The sequence below is a fragment of the Gobio gobio genome (assembly GCF_949357685.1).
Source record: "Gobio gobio genome assembly, chromosome: 15".
In the NCBI taxonomy this organism is placed as follows: domain Eukaryota; kingdom Metazoa; phylum Chordata; class Actinopteri; order Cypriniformes; family Gobionidae; genus Gobio; species Gobio gobio.
The window spans coordinates 46,522,370-46,543,283 of NC_137108.1; the positions used below are offsets into that span (position 1 = coordinate 46,522,370).

At 39.1% G+C, this 20,914-nt stretch overlaps 1 protein-coding gene across 3 annotated transcripts in view; it reads left to right on the plus strand.

Annotated features, from left to right (window-relative positions):
• tppp (tubulin polymerization promoting protein) overlaps positions 1-20,914 on the plus strand; it is a 28,081-nt gene that overhangs the window by 1,254 nt on the left and 5,913 nt on the right. The window contains exons 2-4 of one of the 3 annotated variants that reach the window (XM_079837571.1): positions 12,894-12,977; positions 13,593-13,925; positions 18,693-18,846. In XM_079837571.1, the coding sequence (XP_079693697.1) occupies positions 13,597-13,925; positions 18,693-18,846 (483 nt within the window). In that variant the 5' untranslated portion in view covers positions 12,894-12,977; positions 13,593-13,596. The other 2 variants (XM_079837569.1, XM_079837570.1) reach the window with 2 other exon arrangements.

Here is a 20,914-nt window from a genome sequence, read left to right on the forward strand (position 1 = left end):
ATCTATCTATCTATCTATCTATCTATCTATCTATCTATCTATCTATCTATCTATCTATCTATCTATCTATCTATCTATCTATCTATCTATCTATCTATCTATCTATCTATCTATCTATTGTTCTATCTATCTATCTATTGTTCTATCGTTCTATCATTCTGTCTGTAGTTCTGACTATCCTTCCATCCATCTATATATCCATTCATTTATCCATCTATCCATCCATTGTCCTGTCTATGGTTCTGACTACCATTCCATACAATTATCCATCCATCCATCCATCCATCCATCCATCCATCCATCATTATCTATCTATCTATCTATCTATCTATCTATCTATCTATCTATCTATCTATCTATCTATCTATCTATCTATCTATCTATCTATCTATCTATCTATCTATCTATCTATCTATCTATCTATCTATTGTTCTATCTATCTATCTATTGTTCTATCGTTCTATCATTCTGTCTGTAGTTCTGACTATCCTTCCATCCATCTATATATCCATTCATTTATCCATCTATCCATCCATTGTCCTGTCTATGGTTCTGACTACCATTCCATACAATTATCCATCCATCCATCCATCCATCCATCCATCCATCATTATCTATCTATCTATCTATCTATCTATCTATCTATCTATCTATCTATCTATCTATCTATCTATCTATCTATCTATCTATCTATCTATCTATCTATCTATCTATCTATCTATTCTATCTATCTATAATCGTTTTATCATTCTGTCTGTGGTTCTGACTATTATTCCATCTATCCATCTATATATCCATCAATTTATCCATCCATCCATTTATCCATCCATCCATCCATAAGTATGTTTGTTAATTGGCATATCTGAGTGAAATTTAAAGGGATAGTTCACCCAAAAACGAAGTTGATCTGGCGAAAGCTAGATATTTGACTTTATAATGTGTTAAATATGGATATTTTTCTTACACAAACCCTTCGGTTTGCTTCAGAAGGCCTTTATTAACCCCCGGAGCTGTGTGGAGCAGTTATATGATGGATAGATGCACTTTTATGGACTTCAAAAACAAAGCAACTATTACTGCCATTATCAAGCTTGGAAGAGCCAGGACATTGTTTAATATAACTCAGATTGTATTCGTTTGAAAGAAGAATGTCATATACACCTAGAATGACTTGAGGGTGAGTAAATCATGGGCTAATTTTCATTTTTGGGTGAACTATCCCTTTAACGGTGATTTATTTGAGAATTGTGCGGATTGAGTTTTTTTCATTCTATCTCCCATCACAGTTGTTTTGTCCATATGTTCATAGATTAGCTACGCCTGACCAGAGGACGCAGGCATTCGCTGAGTTTGGCCCAGATTTTTCAGTTCTAGGTTATGTTGACGTCAACTATCACCCCAACATCTAGAACAGACGTTAAAAGTTGAAGCCTTGAAACAAGGCCTACATTGTACATAGATGACTCTAGTCAGTGTATGTAGAAATTGCCATCCTGGACTGAAGACAAATAGCATTCAGTGTGAGAGTGTGTAGGGACATACGACCAGAAAGACATGTATGTCTGTATAAACGAGGAGCATCACTGGAGCGGGCGGCGGGTGATGGAGTTGACCCGATCAGTTGGCGGAGGGTGATCTGAGGGCGTCTCTGAATGCTTGTGAAGCAGATGGGCTCACGACACACTCAGACATCATTGAGACGTGTTTATCTGCTCTAGATTTTCTACATCTATGCATTTGGCAGACACTTTTATCCAAAGCAACTTATATCGCATTCAAGGTATTTTATAAGTCAATGTAATTTCTCCAGACATGATTGGTATTTCATTATTTTTCAGTGAAATCAATCCCAACTGACACCAGTTTGGGCAGTGTTTTCTACTGAGAGGCTCAGATTTACATGTGCTGACCTGTGTCACTTTTCCAGTTTATGCATTGCATCATATCCTGTTTCTGTCCTCAGTCCATTGTTGTTAGTCTTTTTATGTTGCTGGCATTTTTTGAATTCCATGTCCATTTTTTCCCCCAGATATAAATAGTTTTTTTTGTTGTTGTTTAAAATAGGTCAGTTTATTGTCTAAGCTCTCATCTGTGCAGTGGATGACCAGAAGGCGAATGCACGTCGTCATGCGCTCCACAAATCACAGATTCTCTCGAGGTCTGTGCGCATTTCTCCCTCTCTGACGGCTCCATCATCCTCTGTTGTTCTGTGAAGCATTACCTCCAGCATTAGACAGCAGCAGATGTCTGTCCTGATTGCTGTGCTATGAAAGTATTTCAATTGCACTTGGTTAAATTTCATAGTTGTGTGTTTGCTTGCATCATATAATAAACATGATGAACTGAGAGATCTGTGCGATCATTAGCAGTTTCAGTTTTATAATGTTAATGATTACAGAAATTATATTGACTGGGTGTGTTCATGAGAGTATTTAAAGGAACAGAAAAAAAATTTTGACAGTGGTATTGGACTTGACTGACACAACAGTATTTTTTTTTATCAAATTAATGGTATCGTAATATACAATTTATATAATATGCAATCACATTCGTATTACAATCAAATTGCATGCAGCATGTTTCCATTGTGAATTTGTATTTAAATCACTGGATTAGAAAATACATTATTGTACACACACACACACACATATGTAGCCTATATATACACCGATCAGGCGTAAAATTATGACCAAATATTGTGTTGGTCCTCATTTTGCTGCCTGGCATCGAGGCATGGACTCCTCTAGACCCCTGAAGGTGTGCTGTGGTATCTCTGGCACCAAGATGTTAGCAGCAGATCCTTTAAGTCCTGTAAGTTGCGAGGTGGGGCCTCCATGGATCGGACTTGTTTGTTCAGCACATCCCATAGATGCTCGATTGGATTGAGATCTGGGGAATTTGGAGGCCAAGTCAACACCTCAAACTCATGCTCCTCAAACCATTCCTGAACCATTTTTGCTTTGTGGCGGCGCATTATCTGCTGAAAGAGCCACAGCCACCAGGGAATACCGTTTCCATGAAAGGGTGTACATGATCTGCAACAATGCTTAGGTAGGTGGTACGTGTCAAAGTAACATCCACATGGATGGCAGGACCCAAGGTTTCCCAGCAGAACATTGCCCAAAGCATCACTGCCTCCGCCAGCTTGCCTTCTTCCCATAGTGCATCCTGTACCATGTGTTCCCCAGGTAAGCGTCGCACACGCACCCGGCCATCCACATGATGTAAAAGAAAACATGATTCATCAGACCAGACCACCTTCTTCCATTGCTCCATAGTCCAGTTCTGATGCTCACAAGCTCACTGTTGGTGCTTTCGGCAGTGGACAGGGGTCAGCATGGGCACTCTGACTGGTCTGCGGCTATGCCGCCCCGCAACAAACTGAGATGCTCTGTGTATTCTGACACCTTTCTATCAGAACCAGCATTAACTTCTTGAGCAGTTTGAGCTCCAGTAGCTCGTCTGTTTGATCAGACCACACAGGCCAGCCTTCACTCCCCACGTGCATCAATGAGCCTTGGCCGCCCATGACCCTGTCGCTGATTCTCCACTGTTCCTTCCTTGGAGCACTTTTGATAGAGACTGACCACTGCAGACCGGGAACACCACACAAGAGCTGCAGTTTTGGAGATGCTCTGACCCAGTCGTCTAGCCATCACAATTTGGCCCTTGAAAAACTCACTCAAATCCTTACGCTTGCCCATTTTTCCTGCTTCTAACACATCAACTTTGATGACAAAAATGTTTACTTGCTGCCTAATATATCCCACCCACTAACAGGTGCAGTGATTAGAGGCAATCAGTGTTATTCACTTCACCTGTCATGTTATGTCTGATTGGTGTATACATTGGTATATATATATATATATATATATATATATATATATATATATATATATAAGTGAATAACACTGATTGCCTCTAATCACTGCACCTGTTAGTGGGTGGGATATATTAGGCAGCAAGTAAACATTTTGTCCTATATATATATATATATATATATATATATATATATATATATATATATATATATATATATATATATATATATATATATATATATATATATATATATATATATATATATATATATATATATATATATATATATATATACACACACACAGGTTTATTCATTCATACATATGTGTGTGTGTGTGTGTATTATATAAACACAAACTTTTATGTTCGCAAAATAAAGTAAACTGTGACATATTATACCCAAAATGTCTTCATACAGTGGACTATCAGTAAAAATGATTCAGACACTTTGACCTGACCATGTTTTCCACGTGTGTTTTCTTGAATTGCTAATGTGACCTTTTACACCACAGACTGAACAAAATGAAGCACTGCTTGGTCATTGGTTGACCTAAATTTGTATTATCCAATTGTGCACTTAAATTGAACAGCTGATTGGTTGATCCATTACATCCCTTTCTATCAAAGTTATCTGACATTATCAAGATGAATTTGTTCTCACACAGTTTAACTCTGAGCTCTATTCATATTTTATTACCATTTTCTAAACTATAGAGAATAAACTGTGATAATGTGAGAAAATTTTGAAGATGTCTGAATACATTTTGGTTTTATTGTTAATACATATACATTGCTTCATTCATTTTGATTGTAATTATATATCCTATATTGGGATTATTTCACAAATATATAAATACGTTATTTAGATCATTCAGTGATTTAAATACTTTACAAATGCATTTTGATTATTTTCTCTCTTTGTTTGTAACTTTATGGACAAAAAGCACTAGATCAGATTCAGTTCATTTACTACAAATGAAAGAATCAATCTGAAATCAGTGCAGTAACATCAACCGTAAACAACTAAACTCACAAGTTCTTCCTAGTCTTGATATTTCTTTCTCGGTCACTCTTTTGTTAGCTAGAAAGATAAGAATGTTATCTTTTATTGTCACTCTGGCCCGCTAATGCCAGCGATAGTGGGGATGTCACCGTTGACGCGGCCGTGTGTATGTAGTACACTAGACTGCACAATGGGCCCATAGAGCTGAATGACATGATTGATAGTGATTCATAAAGGTTTGTTTCTTTGTTGAAGGAGAAGTAAAACACAATGCTCTTGAATAGGGACATCTTCAAGTGGATTTTGAGGGTCCTCTTGTACATAGACTGTATTCGAGGAGTTCACTTTGGCCCTACAGAGCTCTTCTGTGCGACCATAAAGACAGATTCATCAACTGTAGCCCATGTGTCCGGCGTTACGGCCGTGTGACGTAAACCTCTCTGTCTGGTTCGGGACAGAAGATACTGCGAGTGCCGGTCCAGGCTCTGTTTTATAAAGATTGACTTAGTGGTTTAAAACATTGAAAAGAAGAGCAAGTGCTGCTTTGGCTTTGTAGAGGTGTCATGACATTGCACTATGGGAGCTACTGGGAGGTGAGCATTCAGTGTCTGTGAGAAAAGGATTTATTTTGTGTTCATTTTTACAACCCTAACAAATAGAAATGCTGTTTAATGTGGGTACCTGGACAAATGTGTTATTGAGCAAAATCATGTGTAGTCAAACTTCACATGGACATCAGCACATTGCAGGTTATTCTGATAAAGTACCTCCCACTTAGACAGGAAGAGACCGTGTGACGTGCAATCACTTTTGGTTTTAGTTTTTTTTTTGTGCAATTGTGGTTAGGAGTCTTTTGCTTTTGATAATGTGAAGATGTTTCTGCACTAATTAATTCATTTGTGTTCATTTTTACAACCCTAACAAATAGAAATGCTGTTTAAAGGTGCACTATGTAACTTTTCCGTCCACTAGAGGTTGCTTGTTCAAAACAAAGGCGTAGTTTGATGACGCCAAGTTTGAGCGCAGAATCTTGGGACATGTGGTCTTCACCTCACAGCCGGTGGAAAAGAATCGGGATAGGACTCGGGCAGAAATCATGTTCATGGATGTGATTATTAACGTTACTGTAGTGTGAAGCAGAGCAGGAGCTGAGCAAGGCCACTGGAGCGATTGTTTATAAGATGAACGCAACACACGCCTCGCGAGCAGCGGGACTTTTATTATGGCATTGTCTCCGGCGCCACTTACGCTTTTGCGGTCTTGAGTATGAGGTAACGCAGCTCTGTTTATCATATTAGACACATCTGAGTGTGTTGAAAATTAAGTTATGACGTTACTCTGTGTTCGCTCGGCGGCTGCTATGACACTTGTTCACACTGCAGTGAGAGTAAAGCGTTTCTGCAAAATAAAAACAGAGGGAACGCAGATATGACGCAATTGACAGGCGACTCCCTCACACGTCCCGGTTCCTTGGGTAAAATAGCAATTTCTCACGATTTACAAATAGTAAACATTTAGGATTTTGTAAGTACTCTACTGAACAAAATATATAACACTGGCCTAGTGGTTTTTGGATATTTTACTGAAAATGTTTTACATAGTGCACCTTTTAATGTCAGACTTCACGTGGACATCAGCACATCGCAGGTTATTCTGATGAAGTATCTCCTATTTAAGCCGGGTGCACACTGTGTGATTTATAATAGTCCTTCACGATTGTTGCTTGTCAGACTGTACGAACATGATCCCTGCTGTAAGCCATGTCACACTGTAAGATCTCAGCTGTCATTAATGTCAGCGATAGTCAAGGCGTGTTAAGAACGGACGCACGCAAGAAAATTAATCTGGAGTTTTATATAATCCATAAATGACGTGTTTGGTGACAGAGAGATGCATTACACGCGGGATTGAAATGGTGGCTACAAAGAAATCTCTAGCGCTCATTTTGATCATGGTTTGTCTTGAAAAAGGACGATTATTTGACGGTTGTCGTAGGAGGAGTCACACTGTGATTTTGGCCACGATTTGGCCGTCTGAGACAAATTTTGCAAGTCCTAAAAGATTTCTCTTATCGTCAAATTATCTTCATTTTTCAAGACAAACCATGACCAAAATGAGCGCTAGAGATTTCTTTGTATTCATCATTACAATCCCTCGTGTAATGCATCTCTCTGTCACCGAACGTGTCATTGTTTGATGATATAAAACTCAGGTCGAGTTTTCTTGTGTGCGTCCGTTTTTAACGCGCCTTGACTATCGTACAGTCTGACATTAATGACAGCTGAGATCTTACAGTGTGACATGGCTTACAGCAGGGATCATGTTCGTACAGTCTGACAAGCAACAATCTTGAAGGACTCTTATAAATCGCACAGTGTGCACCCGGCTTAAGACAAAGGAACATGTGACCGAATCAAAACACAACTGAAAGACCTAACAAACAGACAGACATGTGACAACGTCCTGTCGTAAAATTATATTACTGCATCTACCCTTGTAAAAACGAATCCCCTCCGAAAAAATTTGTCTCAGACGGCCAAATCGTGGCCAAAATCGCAACGTGTGCACCCGGCTTTAGACAGGAAGAGACAGTCTGACATGCAAAGCGACCAATCGCTGTTGGTTTTGTTTTTTTGTGCACTTGTGGTTAGGAGTCTTTTGCTTTGGACTCAAGTGTTTGCTAATTTGGTAATTCATTCATTTACTTTCTTACTTACTACATACTTCCAATCAAATGCAAACCAAACCAAGTGGTTATAGGGAAGTAAAAGTCCCATTAGTTTATAACACAGAGAAATAGTGTTCTTGATGCAAATGTTATAAATCATCTCACTTTTTCCTTTGTGTTTGATTTGAATCACATATAGTAAGAAATTAAATACAGTCAAATTTTATTGTATTTTGACTTATCAATAAATCTTAAATCTTGCTCTTTGAAAGTTGAAAGTGAATGTGAAGGCTTTGTGAGTGAGTAATGGTAAGCATCTGCCCATGAGAGCATGTTGAAGGGTTTGTGTTTAATCCTGGACGGTTACATCATGAAGGAAACACTTATTCTCATCTTCATAATGTTTGACCTCAAGCAAACTGTGCAGTAGAATAACTTCTGTGATCTAGTGCTGATTAAAGTACAATATGTAGTCGTAATATAGTTATTTTTTGTTGGAAACTCAACCAAAATGTTTTTTATATTATATATTCGTGAAGTAATGCCTATTATTAGTAATAGTAACCTTTTTATTTGATTTATTAACTCTTTTTATTTGGAACTTTATGGGCTCAAATCAAAAATGATCAGATGATTCAAATGAATGAATCAAAAACAGCTTGCCTTTTAAATAGACTAATATTATTAGAGGTTCAAGCGTGAAGCCATAAAACTGATCGCCCAGCCCATACGTAACGCCTAGAGACTTGAAACCTGGTCAGAGGGTAGTGGTCTTGCTCTCTACTCAGATACAAGGACTCAGCCAAATTGGCCGATAAGGGGCGCTACAGCGATCGCAAAACCGCTCCTAGCTCCAAGACTGTTTGTTGTAGACTGAAGACAAACAAAACGAATATATCTCCGATTTTCGCCATTTTGAATTTTCAGAAAAATTTCCTTTTTTGAACTCGTCATAGGCCGTTTGTCTAATTCATTTGAAACTTGGCATGTATCATCTAGCAGGGGTGTCCAACCCTGCTCCTGGAGAGCTACCGCCCTGCAGATTTCATTTCCAACCCTGCTCCAACACACCTGTCTGTAATTATCTAGCACCCTGAACACCATGATTAGCTGGTTCAGGTGTGTTTGATTCAGGTTGGAGCTAAAATATGCAGGGTGGTAGCTCTTCAGGACCAGGGTTGGACACCCCTGAATCTAGAGACTCCCATGGCAAAAAGTTGCCAAAATAATTTTCGATCTGTGATTCACGCTCGCGTCCGGACGCCAAACCGTTCAAAGTAGGCGGGGCTACTTTCACTAAAATGGCTTGGACGCAATGAGATATTTTCACCAAAGTTGTTATACTCATGTACAAGCTCATTCTGTGGTCACACCAAAGAAATCTGCGACGATTCGCCACTTGGCGGTCCTCTGCTGCCATCTACTGGTTATAATGTCAATTTTGTCATTCTACTCATTAATATAGGTTTTGCTTTTGCATTTATTTTTAGGGCCCAAGCCCAAAGGGCGCAGAGCCCTATTGTTCTTCCTCAGATTATTCTTTGTTTTTTTTTTTTTTTTTTTTTTTTTCGACTTCTCGGGTACTTTTGGGGCACTTAACATGCTCAAAAACTCTTGAAACTTTGCACGGGCGTCGGAATGCGCGGCCATCAGAGCCGGGCTGAAGCTGGTACCCGGGCGTGGCAGGGGGGCTCGACAGCGCCCCCTAAAGTGGGGTCTGAAAACTTGGTCCATATATCAAACACACTTGCACGTACATGTATGAAACTCGGTACACATATAGATCTCATCAGGCCGAACAACTTTCGTGCTCTAAGTTATGCGTCAGCCCTACAGGAAGTGAGCTATTATGGGTTGTTCGGAAAACGCATGCTCTGGAATTTAATATACTCCTCCGAGGCCATTGTTTCGATCATTGCCAAACTCGGTCAGCATGAAGAGAACATATCCAGGATGCTAAATTGCGAGCGGATTTTTGATATCTCAAATGGTTTGGCCGTGGCGAAGCAACGAATTTATGGCGAGAAAAGGGAAACAGGAAGTGTGTTATAACTTGTGCAAACATTGACTGGTTTGGATGAAACTTCAGCTGTGTGTTCGTTGTAAGAGGCCGATCACATGGATATGACTTTTGTGAGTCAAAGTTATAGCGCCACCAACTGGCAGCAGGAAGTGTGTCACTTTCAAAAATGCTTTGAATCACCATCTTATTTTGACCCGATTTATTTCAAACTTCATCAGTATAATGTGAAAACATGACAGATAGAGACGTATGAAATGGATTCCTGAAATTTCAAATACTGTTGCCATGGCAACGTGTCAAAGTTTAATAATCTTTTGGCTGTTCTGAGGCTCTTAGCATGCTTGAAATTGCTTGAAACTGCTTGAAACTCAACACACACATCAGAGATGTCAGTCAGTACACATGGACAAAGCCTCAGAAACGGGCGGGGATGAGGGGCTCTCTAGCGCCACCTTTTGACAAAAGTGGGGGGGTTAGTTTTATCTTCAGTCACCAAACTCAGTATATATATTGTTCTCTTCGAGCCGGACAACTTTCTAATTTACAGTCATTAGCTCCGACCAACAGGAAGTCAGATATTTTGGTTTGAAGGGGAATTTTTGGTTAAATCGGGGTCTGAGTTTTTACGTTCTCCTCGTAGGCAATTTATTCAATCTCCACCAAACTCAGTCAACATGAAACAAAGATACTGAAGATGCTAAAATGTGAACGGATATTGGATATCTCAAACGGTGTTTCCATGGCAAGGGATTAAATAAGGACAAAAAAGGGGAACAGAAATTCTCTGTGTCTGCTGCTCTCCCCTCAATGAACACAAGATGGCAGCATTGTATTAGTTTTGAAGCAGGATAAAAAAAAAACTTGTTTCTCTCTCTCTCTCTTGTTTGTGATTTATGAGGACACAAATTTGTATAATGACATGAGTATTACACTGGTATTACAACGTGTATGTGTGTGTGTTTAAAAACATACTAAAACAATGTTTTATTCAAATGTAACCAAATAGCTTTAAAACAATCATACTATTTTTCAGATCAATATATTTATTTTATTTAATATATTTCTTCTGAATATTTATTCTCTGTCTGCCCTCCCCTCACTAAAAGGTAGCAGTGTTGTTATTTTTGAAACTCTCTCTCTCCGTGTGTGTGTGTGTGTATGTGTGTGTGTGTGTGTGTGTGTGTGTGTGTGTGTGTGTGTGTGTGTGTGTGTGTGTGTGTGTGTGTGTGTGTGTGTGCTTGTTTATGTGATTTATTAAGGACACAAATTTGTATAATGACATGGGTATTACACTGTTATTACAACGTAGTGGTTAATGAGGACATTTCATATGTCCACATAATAAAAATATCTTTAAAAACATACTAAATAATGTATTATTAAAATGTAACCAAGTAGCTTTAAAAATATACTACAAATTACAATGAAAACATGGTTTATGAGAATATTTCCTGTGTCCCATAAATGAAATAGCTTTAAGGGGTTTGTGTGTGTGTGTGTGTGTGTGTGTGTGGGCATGTTTTTGTGAAATATCAGGACACAAATGTGTATAATGACATGGGTATGACATAGGTATTACAAAAAGAGGGTGAAATATGAGGACGTTCCCCATGTCCTCACTTTTCAAAATGCTTATAAATCATACAGAACAAGTTTTTTTTTTCACAGAAAGTGAACTGCACAGTATCCTGTGATGGGCTAGGTTTAGGGGCAGGGGCAGGGGCAGTGTGTGTGTGTGTGTGTGTGTGTGTGTGTGTGTGTGTGTGTGTGTGTGTGTGTGTGTGTGTGTGTGTGTGTGTGTGTGTGTGTGTGTGTGTGTGTGTGTGTGTGGGCATGTTTTCGTGAAATATCAGGACACAAATGTGTATAATGACATGGGTATGACATAGGTATTACAAAAAGAGGGTGAAATACGAGGACGTTCCCCATGTCCTCACTTTTCAAAATGCTTATAAATCATACAGAACAAGTTTTTTTTCACAGAAAGTGAACTGCAGTCTCCTGTGAGGGCTAGGTTTAGGGCAGGGTTCCTCAAACTCGGTCCTGGAGGGCCACTGTCCTGCAGAGTTTAGTTCCAACCCTGATCAAACACACCTGAGCAAGCTAATCAAGGTCTTCAGGATCACTAGAAAATCACAGGAAGGGGTGTTTGATCAGGGTTGGAGCTAAACTCTGCAGGACAGCGGCCCTCCAGGACCGAGTTTGAGGCACCCTGGTTTAGGGGCAGGGTCAGTGTAAGGGGATAGAAAATACGGTTTGTACAGTATAAAAACCATTACGCCTATGGAATGTCCTCACATTTCACAAAAACAAACGTGTGTGTGTGTGTGTGTGTGTGTGTGTGTGTGTGTGTGTGTGTGTGTGTGTGTGTGTGTGTGTGTGTGTGTGTGTGTGTGTGTGTGTGTGACTTTCTCTATTTATTTTTTATATTGGACCACACATATTGATTTCAAATATATTCAACATATTTTTTTCAGAGAGTGATATAAAAAAAACTTTCTCCCACCATTTAGATTTTATTTCTTTTTGTTGTTAAAATCTTGTGAACCTTGTTCAATGTGCAGATTGCCTCTCTCTCAGTCCTTCCCCTCCCCCCTCACTCTCAGGCTCACCCTGGGTGTGTGTGTGTGTTTGAGTGTGTGCGCGCACGTGTGTGTGTGGTGTGTGTGTGTGTGTGGGGGGGGTGTCTCTCTCACCCTGTGAGTTTGTGTGTGTGCCTTTCTCTCTCGGAATGATAATTTACCCCTTTCGTATCATAGACTATCACAAAAAACTATCACTTTAGTGTGAATAAGTAAAAAAGAACTACAAACACCTTGAATTAAATACTGGCCTTCTGGACTTACAACATTTTGAGCAGGAAAATATAACTTTTATTTATTTTATCCTATGACATTAAAATTAATCTAGATTTAAATTACATCATGGGTGTGGCTTGTGGTGATAGTGGCACCAGCTGCTGCGGTAAATGTGGCATATTCGAGCGATTCTAAAATATTCTCCTGTTTAAATGCATATTGCCTGCCGTGCACAGTTAAGCTGATGCCACCGGCGTGGCGGTGCCACCGGCTTGGGCCCGTCATCGCTGCTCGCAGCTTTAATTAGACTATGAAATCACTATTACAACATTTACAATCACATTTTGTCAGTTTATCACTTTATCACTCAGTTTGGACAATTGTGCCAAATTATGATTAATGTGAAATCTGAAAATGACCCTAACTGCATAGATGGCATAAAGGTCTTAAAACATTTGAACCCTGTTATTTGCTGCTTGCAGCTATATTTATTATTATTATTATTGCTATTTTGCTTTGTTCTTTGCTTTTAACCATTTAATACTCATTTTCACAACAAAACTACTATTGTCATTTCAGTTGCATCAAGAAGAACGAGGAGCGACTCAAACCGAGCAACACTGACGTGGAATCCGAGCGCTGGAGGGGCAGCAGAGGGCAAAGGTCAGACTAGAGATGCTAAGCTGTGTCAGAATTCTACACATTAAAAGTATGTATTTCACTGGTGATATGGAAATACATGCTATTGAGTATAGCCAAGATAGTACGCCTGAAATGAGTGCAAACATAAACTGAATTGGCCACAACACAAAGGATGTTGAGTTGGAATTACAGGAATCTATCTATCTATCTATCATATCTATCTATCATATCTATCTATCATATCTATCATATCTATCTATCTATCTATCTATCTATCTATCTATCTATCTATCTATCTATCTATCTATCTATCTATCTATCTATCTATCTATCTATCTATCTATCTATCTATCTATCTATCTATCTATCTATCTATCTATCTATCTATCTATCTATCTATCTATCTATCTATCTATCTAATGTTATTGATGCAGCTTCACCAGTCACCAGTGTAACCATGATAAGCATGAAAGTTGTCAAAACATGAACAGTGTAATATGGACAGACATATATAGACATAAAAAGCATTTAGACACTTAATCATGTCTGAATGTCTTTGCATTAGATACAACCTATCAAAGCAGGTGTCATTGCAATCCAGTAATATTAACCATTAACATTCATGTTTTCTACCAGCAACATGGAGGAGTTTAAAGTTCAGACCGCCAAACATCCCGTCCCCAACAGTTCGCCCATGAGGCCGCACAGTGAGCACTCGAAAGAGCACGCAGCCAAGCGCCTGTCCTCCGCATCCAACGGCACGAGCGATGGAGGAGCGGGCTCCAAAACGCCGGTGGAGATCACTGCGCTGGAGGAGTCATTCCGCCGCTTCGCCATTCACGGAGACACGCGAGCCACTGGGAAAGAAATTAACGGCAAGAACTGGTCCAAACTCTGTAAAGACTGCGGCGTCATCGATGGCAAGAACATCACCCTCACAGACGTGGATATCGTCTTCTCTAAAGTCAAGTATGCCATCATCTGCACCACTTTTAAACATTTAGGAGGAGAGTTACGGAAGTAAAAGTCCCATTAATTTTATACATAGAGAAATAGATTTTTAACGCAAAAGGCCTGTTGACACCAAGGACGTTAACTATAACAATAATGATATCGTTTTAAAAATCATTATAAATGTAAAAGAATAGTGGAACTACTGTATATTCACTTTCGGAATGATTTTTTCCCGGTGATAAAAACATCAACAGCCAATCAGAATCCATCCGGCTTTAAAGAGCTTGAGTTTTTAAAGCTGCAGACCAGTAATAAGATGAACATACCAATATGAACTTATACGTATTTAGTATTGATTAAATAATACATACAGTTCATTTCCATTTGCCTTCTTGGATCACTCACTTTGAGTTTGATGCAGTGTATCCTGGGATTGCATTGTCTATGAAGTACACATGCTATGCCTTCTTAGATTTTTTATTGTTTGCCCACAGTAGAAAGTTAACATTAACAGTATCACAACACACAACATAAAGTTCTATTCATGTTACAGGGTGTACAAAACCTAAAAAACGAAGTAAAAAATAAACAAATAATAATAAACCAACAACAGCCACAGATAAACATTCACATTGATTTAGAGCATACAATAAAAATGAAATCAAAGGGAATTAACAGACATTAACCACAGTCTGATATGCATATTAAGGGAGTTCCTTTATATATTCCCAAAGGGGAGACCATATCAGCCAGAATTGATCAGATTTTTGATGTTTGTCGTGGGTAAGCTTTTGCTTTCTTAGATTTTGGCCAAAACGTCGTGCCTCAAATGCTCAAGCAAGATCTGTTATCATAAGGTAGGACACTCACGAGGGTCACAATTACACTGTCAACCAATTGGATTTTCTCGCAGACATCTGGTGTGTTCCATGCATGAAAACAGCAAACACACTTACGGGATCTGATTTGGGCCGTGATCAAATGTGGTTTTAAATCATCCACTTTTACACATTCACATCTGATTCAAATCCGATCACTGTTTCAGGTTCAGGTAAGGTTAGTGAATGCATGAGAATCATGCAAGGTGCGCAAATTTAAATTTAATTTAATTTATTCAGTTGACTCTCATATGCATGTCAAATTACAATGCAGCCTCTTTTATCAAGTTATATTTTTCTCTTTTACCAAGGCCAAATGTGCAGAACGAGGCATAAAATTGTGTTTCTAAACTGATCTGTGTAGTATGCAATACCTACGCTTGGAGGGTACGTTCTCGCAACCTTGCGCAACGTTCCCTAAAAGTTCCCTAAAAGTTCCCTAAAGGTGATGAAAATCCCGAACCTTTACAGAACATTAGGGACATTCCTAAAACGTCCTCTTTTGGTTATGAAAGTTTAAGGTTCCTTATATGACTTTAGGGGGACGTTCCATATGGGTTATTCTATGGTCACATATCAACGTTACAAAGAGGACATTTGGGATGTTAACAGAACGTTCCCACATGGTCCTCTGTTGGTCATATAATAAAGTTCCTGATATGACTTTAGGGCAACGTTCCATTTTGGTTATTCTATGGTCACATAGCAACGCTACAACGAGGACATTTGGGACGTTAACAGAACGTTCCCACATGGTCCTCTGTTGATCATATAATAAAGTTCCCGTTATGACTTTAGGGCGACGTTCCATATTGGTTATTGAATAACCGTTATTCTATGGTCACATGGCAATGAACTCCACATCATGATGGAACAAATCTTGGAACGTTATTAGGTGACATCCTTGACACTAGCGGGGACGTTCTGAGAATGTTCTGGGAACATAAAAACCATCCAAATAAAATATGGTCCCCTTGCCCTAGCATTCCGAGACGTCCTGTTTGTTCAGTGAATGTCCACCAAATAACGTCCCCAAACTCTACATCAGTGTCCATTATGGAGCGTTCTAGGAACGTTACTAGGCGATGTCTTTGACTTCAGCGGGGACGTTCTGGGAACGTAAAATTTCTAGTGGGGTATGTGCATGTTAAAGGGGAACTAATATACCATTTTTCAAAGTCTTGATTTAGAATACTAGAATAGGTTTTTAATGCTTGAATGTTCAAAAAACACCTCATTTTCACATATTTGACATTGCTGCAGCACCTCTCTTCCCAGTCTGTTTAGTTCCCGTCTCTGTGAAGCCCCTCGCATGTGTTTGGGAAATGTCACGGCCCTTACTATAACCTCAAATTTCAACACACTACTAACTCAACTGGGATAAAAAAAAAATGCAAGTGTGTCAAAATATTGGATCAGTGCAATAGGCTTTAAAGTTTAGGAGTGTGTGATATTTTCAGTACAGTAACATATTTGCCTTTAATCATTGCATGCATTTTTGTTCATGCATATTTCTGAAAATGCAGTGAAGAGGAGTCGTGTTGTGTTGATATTTCTCAGGCTCATCCCCCACAGCCCCAGGCCATGATGGCTCATGCTGAATAACCCTGATGACTGCAGGACAGAAACAGTCATCGCTGCTTCAATAGGGACAGATTTTAAAAATGTGCCCTTAATATAGAGCACCGTAGACACACTGATCCATTCAGTTTGAGATGTTTAGAAAACACTGCTTGTTTGTTCGAGAAGGAGAACGAATTTATCAAAATCTTTGGACTATTTATGCGTAGAAGAAATTCTCTGCCTTATATCAAGAGATTTGTTTCACCCCGACTGAGAGAGAATAAAGATTATTCTGCTAGACGGCGCCAGAACAACGTGGCCGCGGAGCAAGAGCAGAAAGAACGAATGCATGCAATATGTGCGCTTGCACGCTGTGCGTTAACATTTAAAGAAAAAATGCAACCAAAAATGAAACTTCTGTCATTTACTTACTCTTATGCCATTCCAAACCCGTATGCTGTTATTTTTAAACATTTTCATGCAGCTCTTTTCCATACACTATCTGTAAAGCTCCACAAAACACGGAAAAAACATTAATGACATATCATGACAGTAGTCCAGACAACCCTCAAAAGTCTTGTGAAATAAGTGAGCAAAATGTAAGTTACTTCAGTTAAAAATGTTGATAATTTTACTATAAAAGTTTTTCTTGCCCTTTTTGAGCTTGATTGCATGAGCTCGAACATATGTGCAGTCAGTCAGTGTGTGTGTGTACAGATTGGATTGAGTTTAAAAGGGACACTGGAGTCGATCAGTATCACAGAACTAAAGACGTGCGTTTCCTTTAATCAGTGCGGCCCATGACAGATTAAAGCCCCTCTTGAGTGCCGATTCATCTTAATGATGCTTGATAAAGCCTTGCTGCATTTAAAGCTGCAGCACACAGCAATGCAAACACTACAGAACTTCATAATACCCGTTCATAATACCACATTATAGACATATAGATATTAATTAAAATCATAATAATGATTCATTCGGGTCATCACTTTAAAATGAGTGTTTTTATGTGTTAAAATGTTTCAATGAAAGCATTTCTTTTATGTTTTTGAAAGAAGTCACTTATGCTCACTAAGCATATATTTATTTGATCAAAGATACAGTAAAAACAGCAATATGAATATGTGAAATTATTCAAATTTAAAAGAATGTTTTCTATGTGAATATATTTTAAAATGTAATTTATTCCTGTGATCAAAGCTGAATTTTCAGCATCATTACTCCAGTCTTGCCTAACTGCTAGTGGCTCATACTAGATCTTAAGACACTGTCTTAACATAATGGCTTAGTTTATGCAACTGGCCCCAGTAGTGTAGTGTATGTAGGGTTAAATATGTCTGTTTATGACTATGTATGCATGTAAATATGAAAGCATTCAGTGCATACTCTTAGTTTAGAAGACACACCAGCGCTGAATTTCTTGGCTGACATTAGGCAGCAGCGAACAGTCGGAGCGCAGAAGGATCGCACAAACAAAACCAAGTCAAATGAATTATAAAGCCAAAGAGGTGTGTTTACCGAAGCTTGTTGCTATGACAGCAGGTTGCCGGGGGAGACCGCAGGCTTTATGGGGCTTTGTTTAGGTTCTTGATCACCACGGTAAAACTGTTTGTGTTTGTGTTACTATGCACTGTTTTACAGTGGAAATGGAAGCACCACAGTGATATTAAACATTGTTGCTTTAGGGGCCAAAGAGCACATCTGGAGTCATAATGCAGATCCTGATAAATCAGCCGTTCTCAACTAGTTCTGCTGATTTTGGTGACCAAACACAGAGTCTGTTTATCAAATAAAATAACTCGAGTTTGATTGGGCGCTCGGCCCTTAAAAGCTAGAAATAAGAAATGAGAAGCATCTCCTCTTTTAAAAAAAGTTGATTAAAAGTGAATTTGAGTCTGTTGGCCGTGTGTAATGACCCAAACGCTGGGCCCCTCAGAGCTGACATGTTTGTGTTATCGCACACGGCTGTTTACAGTGCGTCTGTTCATTATGGAAACTCGGTTCAGACTTCGAGCATGCAACACATTCAGAGGCCTTTATCGAGGCAGTTACCACGCAAACTCAAATGTATATTTCAACCATTTACCCGCCGTCAAGTTGTATTATTTTGATGTTAGGCAGAACGCTAATTTTGTTTCGCAGAAGAGGTTTGGACCGTGATATTTTCATTTGCATGTGTCACTCTCGGACAGACCGGCCAATCAGATCTAAAGTGTTTACAGAAGCTCTTTTAATCTGGTCTTGCAGGTTTCTGCTGCGCTACGTGTTTATATTTGATGCCACAATATACTCTGATGAATTTATCATCTGTTTGTCTTTGCTTTATGTAATTGTTTTCTAGGAACAAAGCTGGCCGCACTATTACATACAGCCAGTTCAAAGAAGCGCTGGCGGAGCTGGCCAGGAAACGCTTCAAAGATAAGAGCAGCGAGGACGCCGCACAAGAGCTTCACAAACTGATAGAAGGGAAATCGCCCGTTATATCCGGAGTCACGGTAAAGCCCAGAGCAAAAGTACTGTTCTTTCTCTAAATCAATAAACATTTATGTTCTGAAACTTTAGATTACTTGCACTTCTTGTGTTCATTGCCTCTTTAAAGGGATAGTTCAACCAAAAATGAAAATGATCCCATAATTTACTCACCCTCAAGCCATCCTAGATGTATACAACTTTCACACAATCTGACTTGTATTAAAAAATATCTTGACTCTTCCAAGCTTTATAATGGGAGTGAATAGTAACTGAGTTTTTGAAGCCTAAAAAAAGCGCATCCATCCATCATAAAAGTAATCCATACGGCTCCAGGGGATTAATAAAGGCCTTCTGAAGCAAAGCTATGCGTTTGTCTAAGAAATATACCCATTTTTATAACTTTATAAACTATATTCACTGGCTTCCGGTAACGGCCGCACACAAGTCAAAAGTGGTGTCAAAAGTATTCACATTCATTACTCAGGTAGAAGTATAAGGGTGCGTTCACATTTGTAATGTTTGGTTGGATTAAAACGATCCCTGGTGCGATTGCTCGGTTAGTGCGGTTCATTTGAACATATGTGAACGCTGCCATACGAACCCTGGTGCGCACCAAACAAGCGGACCGAGACGCTAAAAAGATGGGTCTCGGTCCGCTTTCAAACAAACTCTGGTGCGGTTCGATTGATATATGAACGCAACACGGACCAAAGACATGAAAACGAACCAAAAACAGGATGTGATGTCACAAGATGCGACGCTACAAGTCAGCTGATTTGACGACGCAGAAAGATCGGTGTATCCAAAATGAGTAGAGGTCAAACGTGGATCAACGAGGAGGTAAAGTGCCTCATCTATATATGCAGATCTTCGTTTCTGCACACAACGGAGGAAATCCTGCTGCTGTTTTGAATGTTTTGAACATTTTATGAGCTCTTCGTGAGTTCTCAGCTGGTAAATTAGGGGCAGTCGTGGCCTAATGGTTAGAGAGTCGGACTTGTAACCGGAAGGTTGCGGGTTCGGTAATGTTCGGTAAGCAAGCTCCGTTGCGAAATATACGTCATGAAAGCCGACCAATCAGGTTGTGACCGTATCCCTATGCCTTTGGTTCGGTAACTTTAGGTTCGCTGTTAAAAATGCCAGTGTGAACGCTAAGCGGACCAGGACTATATGTTTTGTTTTTGTTTTTTGGTCCGGACCAAACGAACCGAACTACAAGTGTGAACTAAGTGTAAAAGTACTGGTTTCAAAACTACTTTAAGTATAAAAGTAAAAGTAATGTATGGGAAAAAAATGCCATTAAGGACAAAAGCTTAGGCTGCGCCACACAGGCCTAGAGTGCACTACCCTAAAACTACCTCCTCAAAAATGAAAGCATTTTAGTACAATGCAAATACATTAAAGAACCATATATTTATACTACTTAGCATCAACATTTTGTTTCATGGAGCCGAAGATATGATGACTAGTTGCCTATAAGTATTGTAATGGTGCAAAACTTCAGAGTAGGGCTGTCACGATATTAGATTTTTCACACCAAGGTTATTGTGGCCAAAAAAAAATCACGATATCGATATATCGCGATATTTATAGAAACTTTTGGGGAAAAATGTCAAATTAATTTTGACTTCGTTTATTTAGTTTTTCTGCTCAGCTGCAGGAATCTGTGAGGGCAACGGACAAGAAAATTGGTGTACCCACTCTGAATGGTATATGTTTATATTTCTCATCCAACCACAATCAAATTCACTCTATCCAGATGGCGCGATTTATCTGGATAGGTTTTTTGTTTCGTTTTTTTTTAACAATGACAAGCCGCAATGAAAACAAGCCTACATGAAATAGGAGTAACGAGGCTATTTTTAAAATGTAAAAAGTCGGCTGAAAAATAATTACTCCAGTAGTAAAGTATAGATACCCAAAATGTCTACTTAAGTAAGGTATCGAAGTATTTACACTTTGTTACTTGACACCTCTGCTGAAGAGTGACCTCTGACCCGAAGCATGACGTATGATGTAGGAGTAGCGTAAGCTCAGGTGAGAGTAGACGCCTCTCGCAGTTCAAACAAATAGGGCTGGGCAACCAACTCA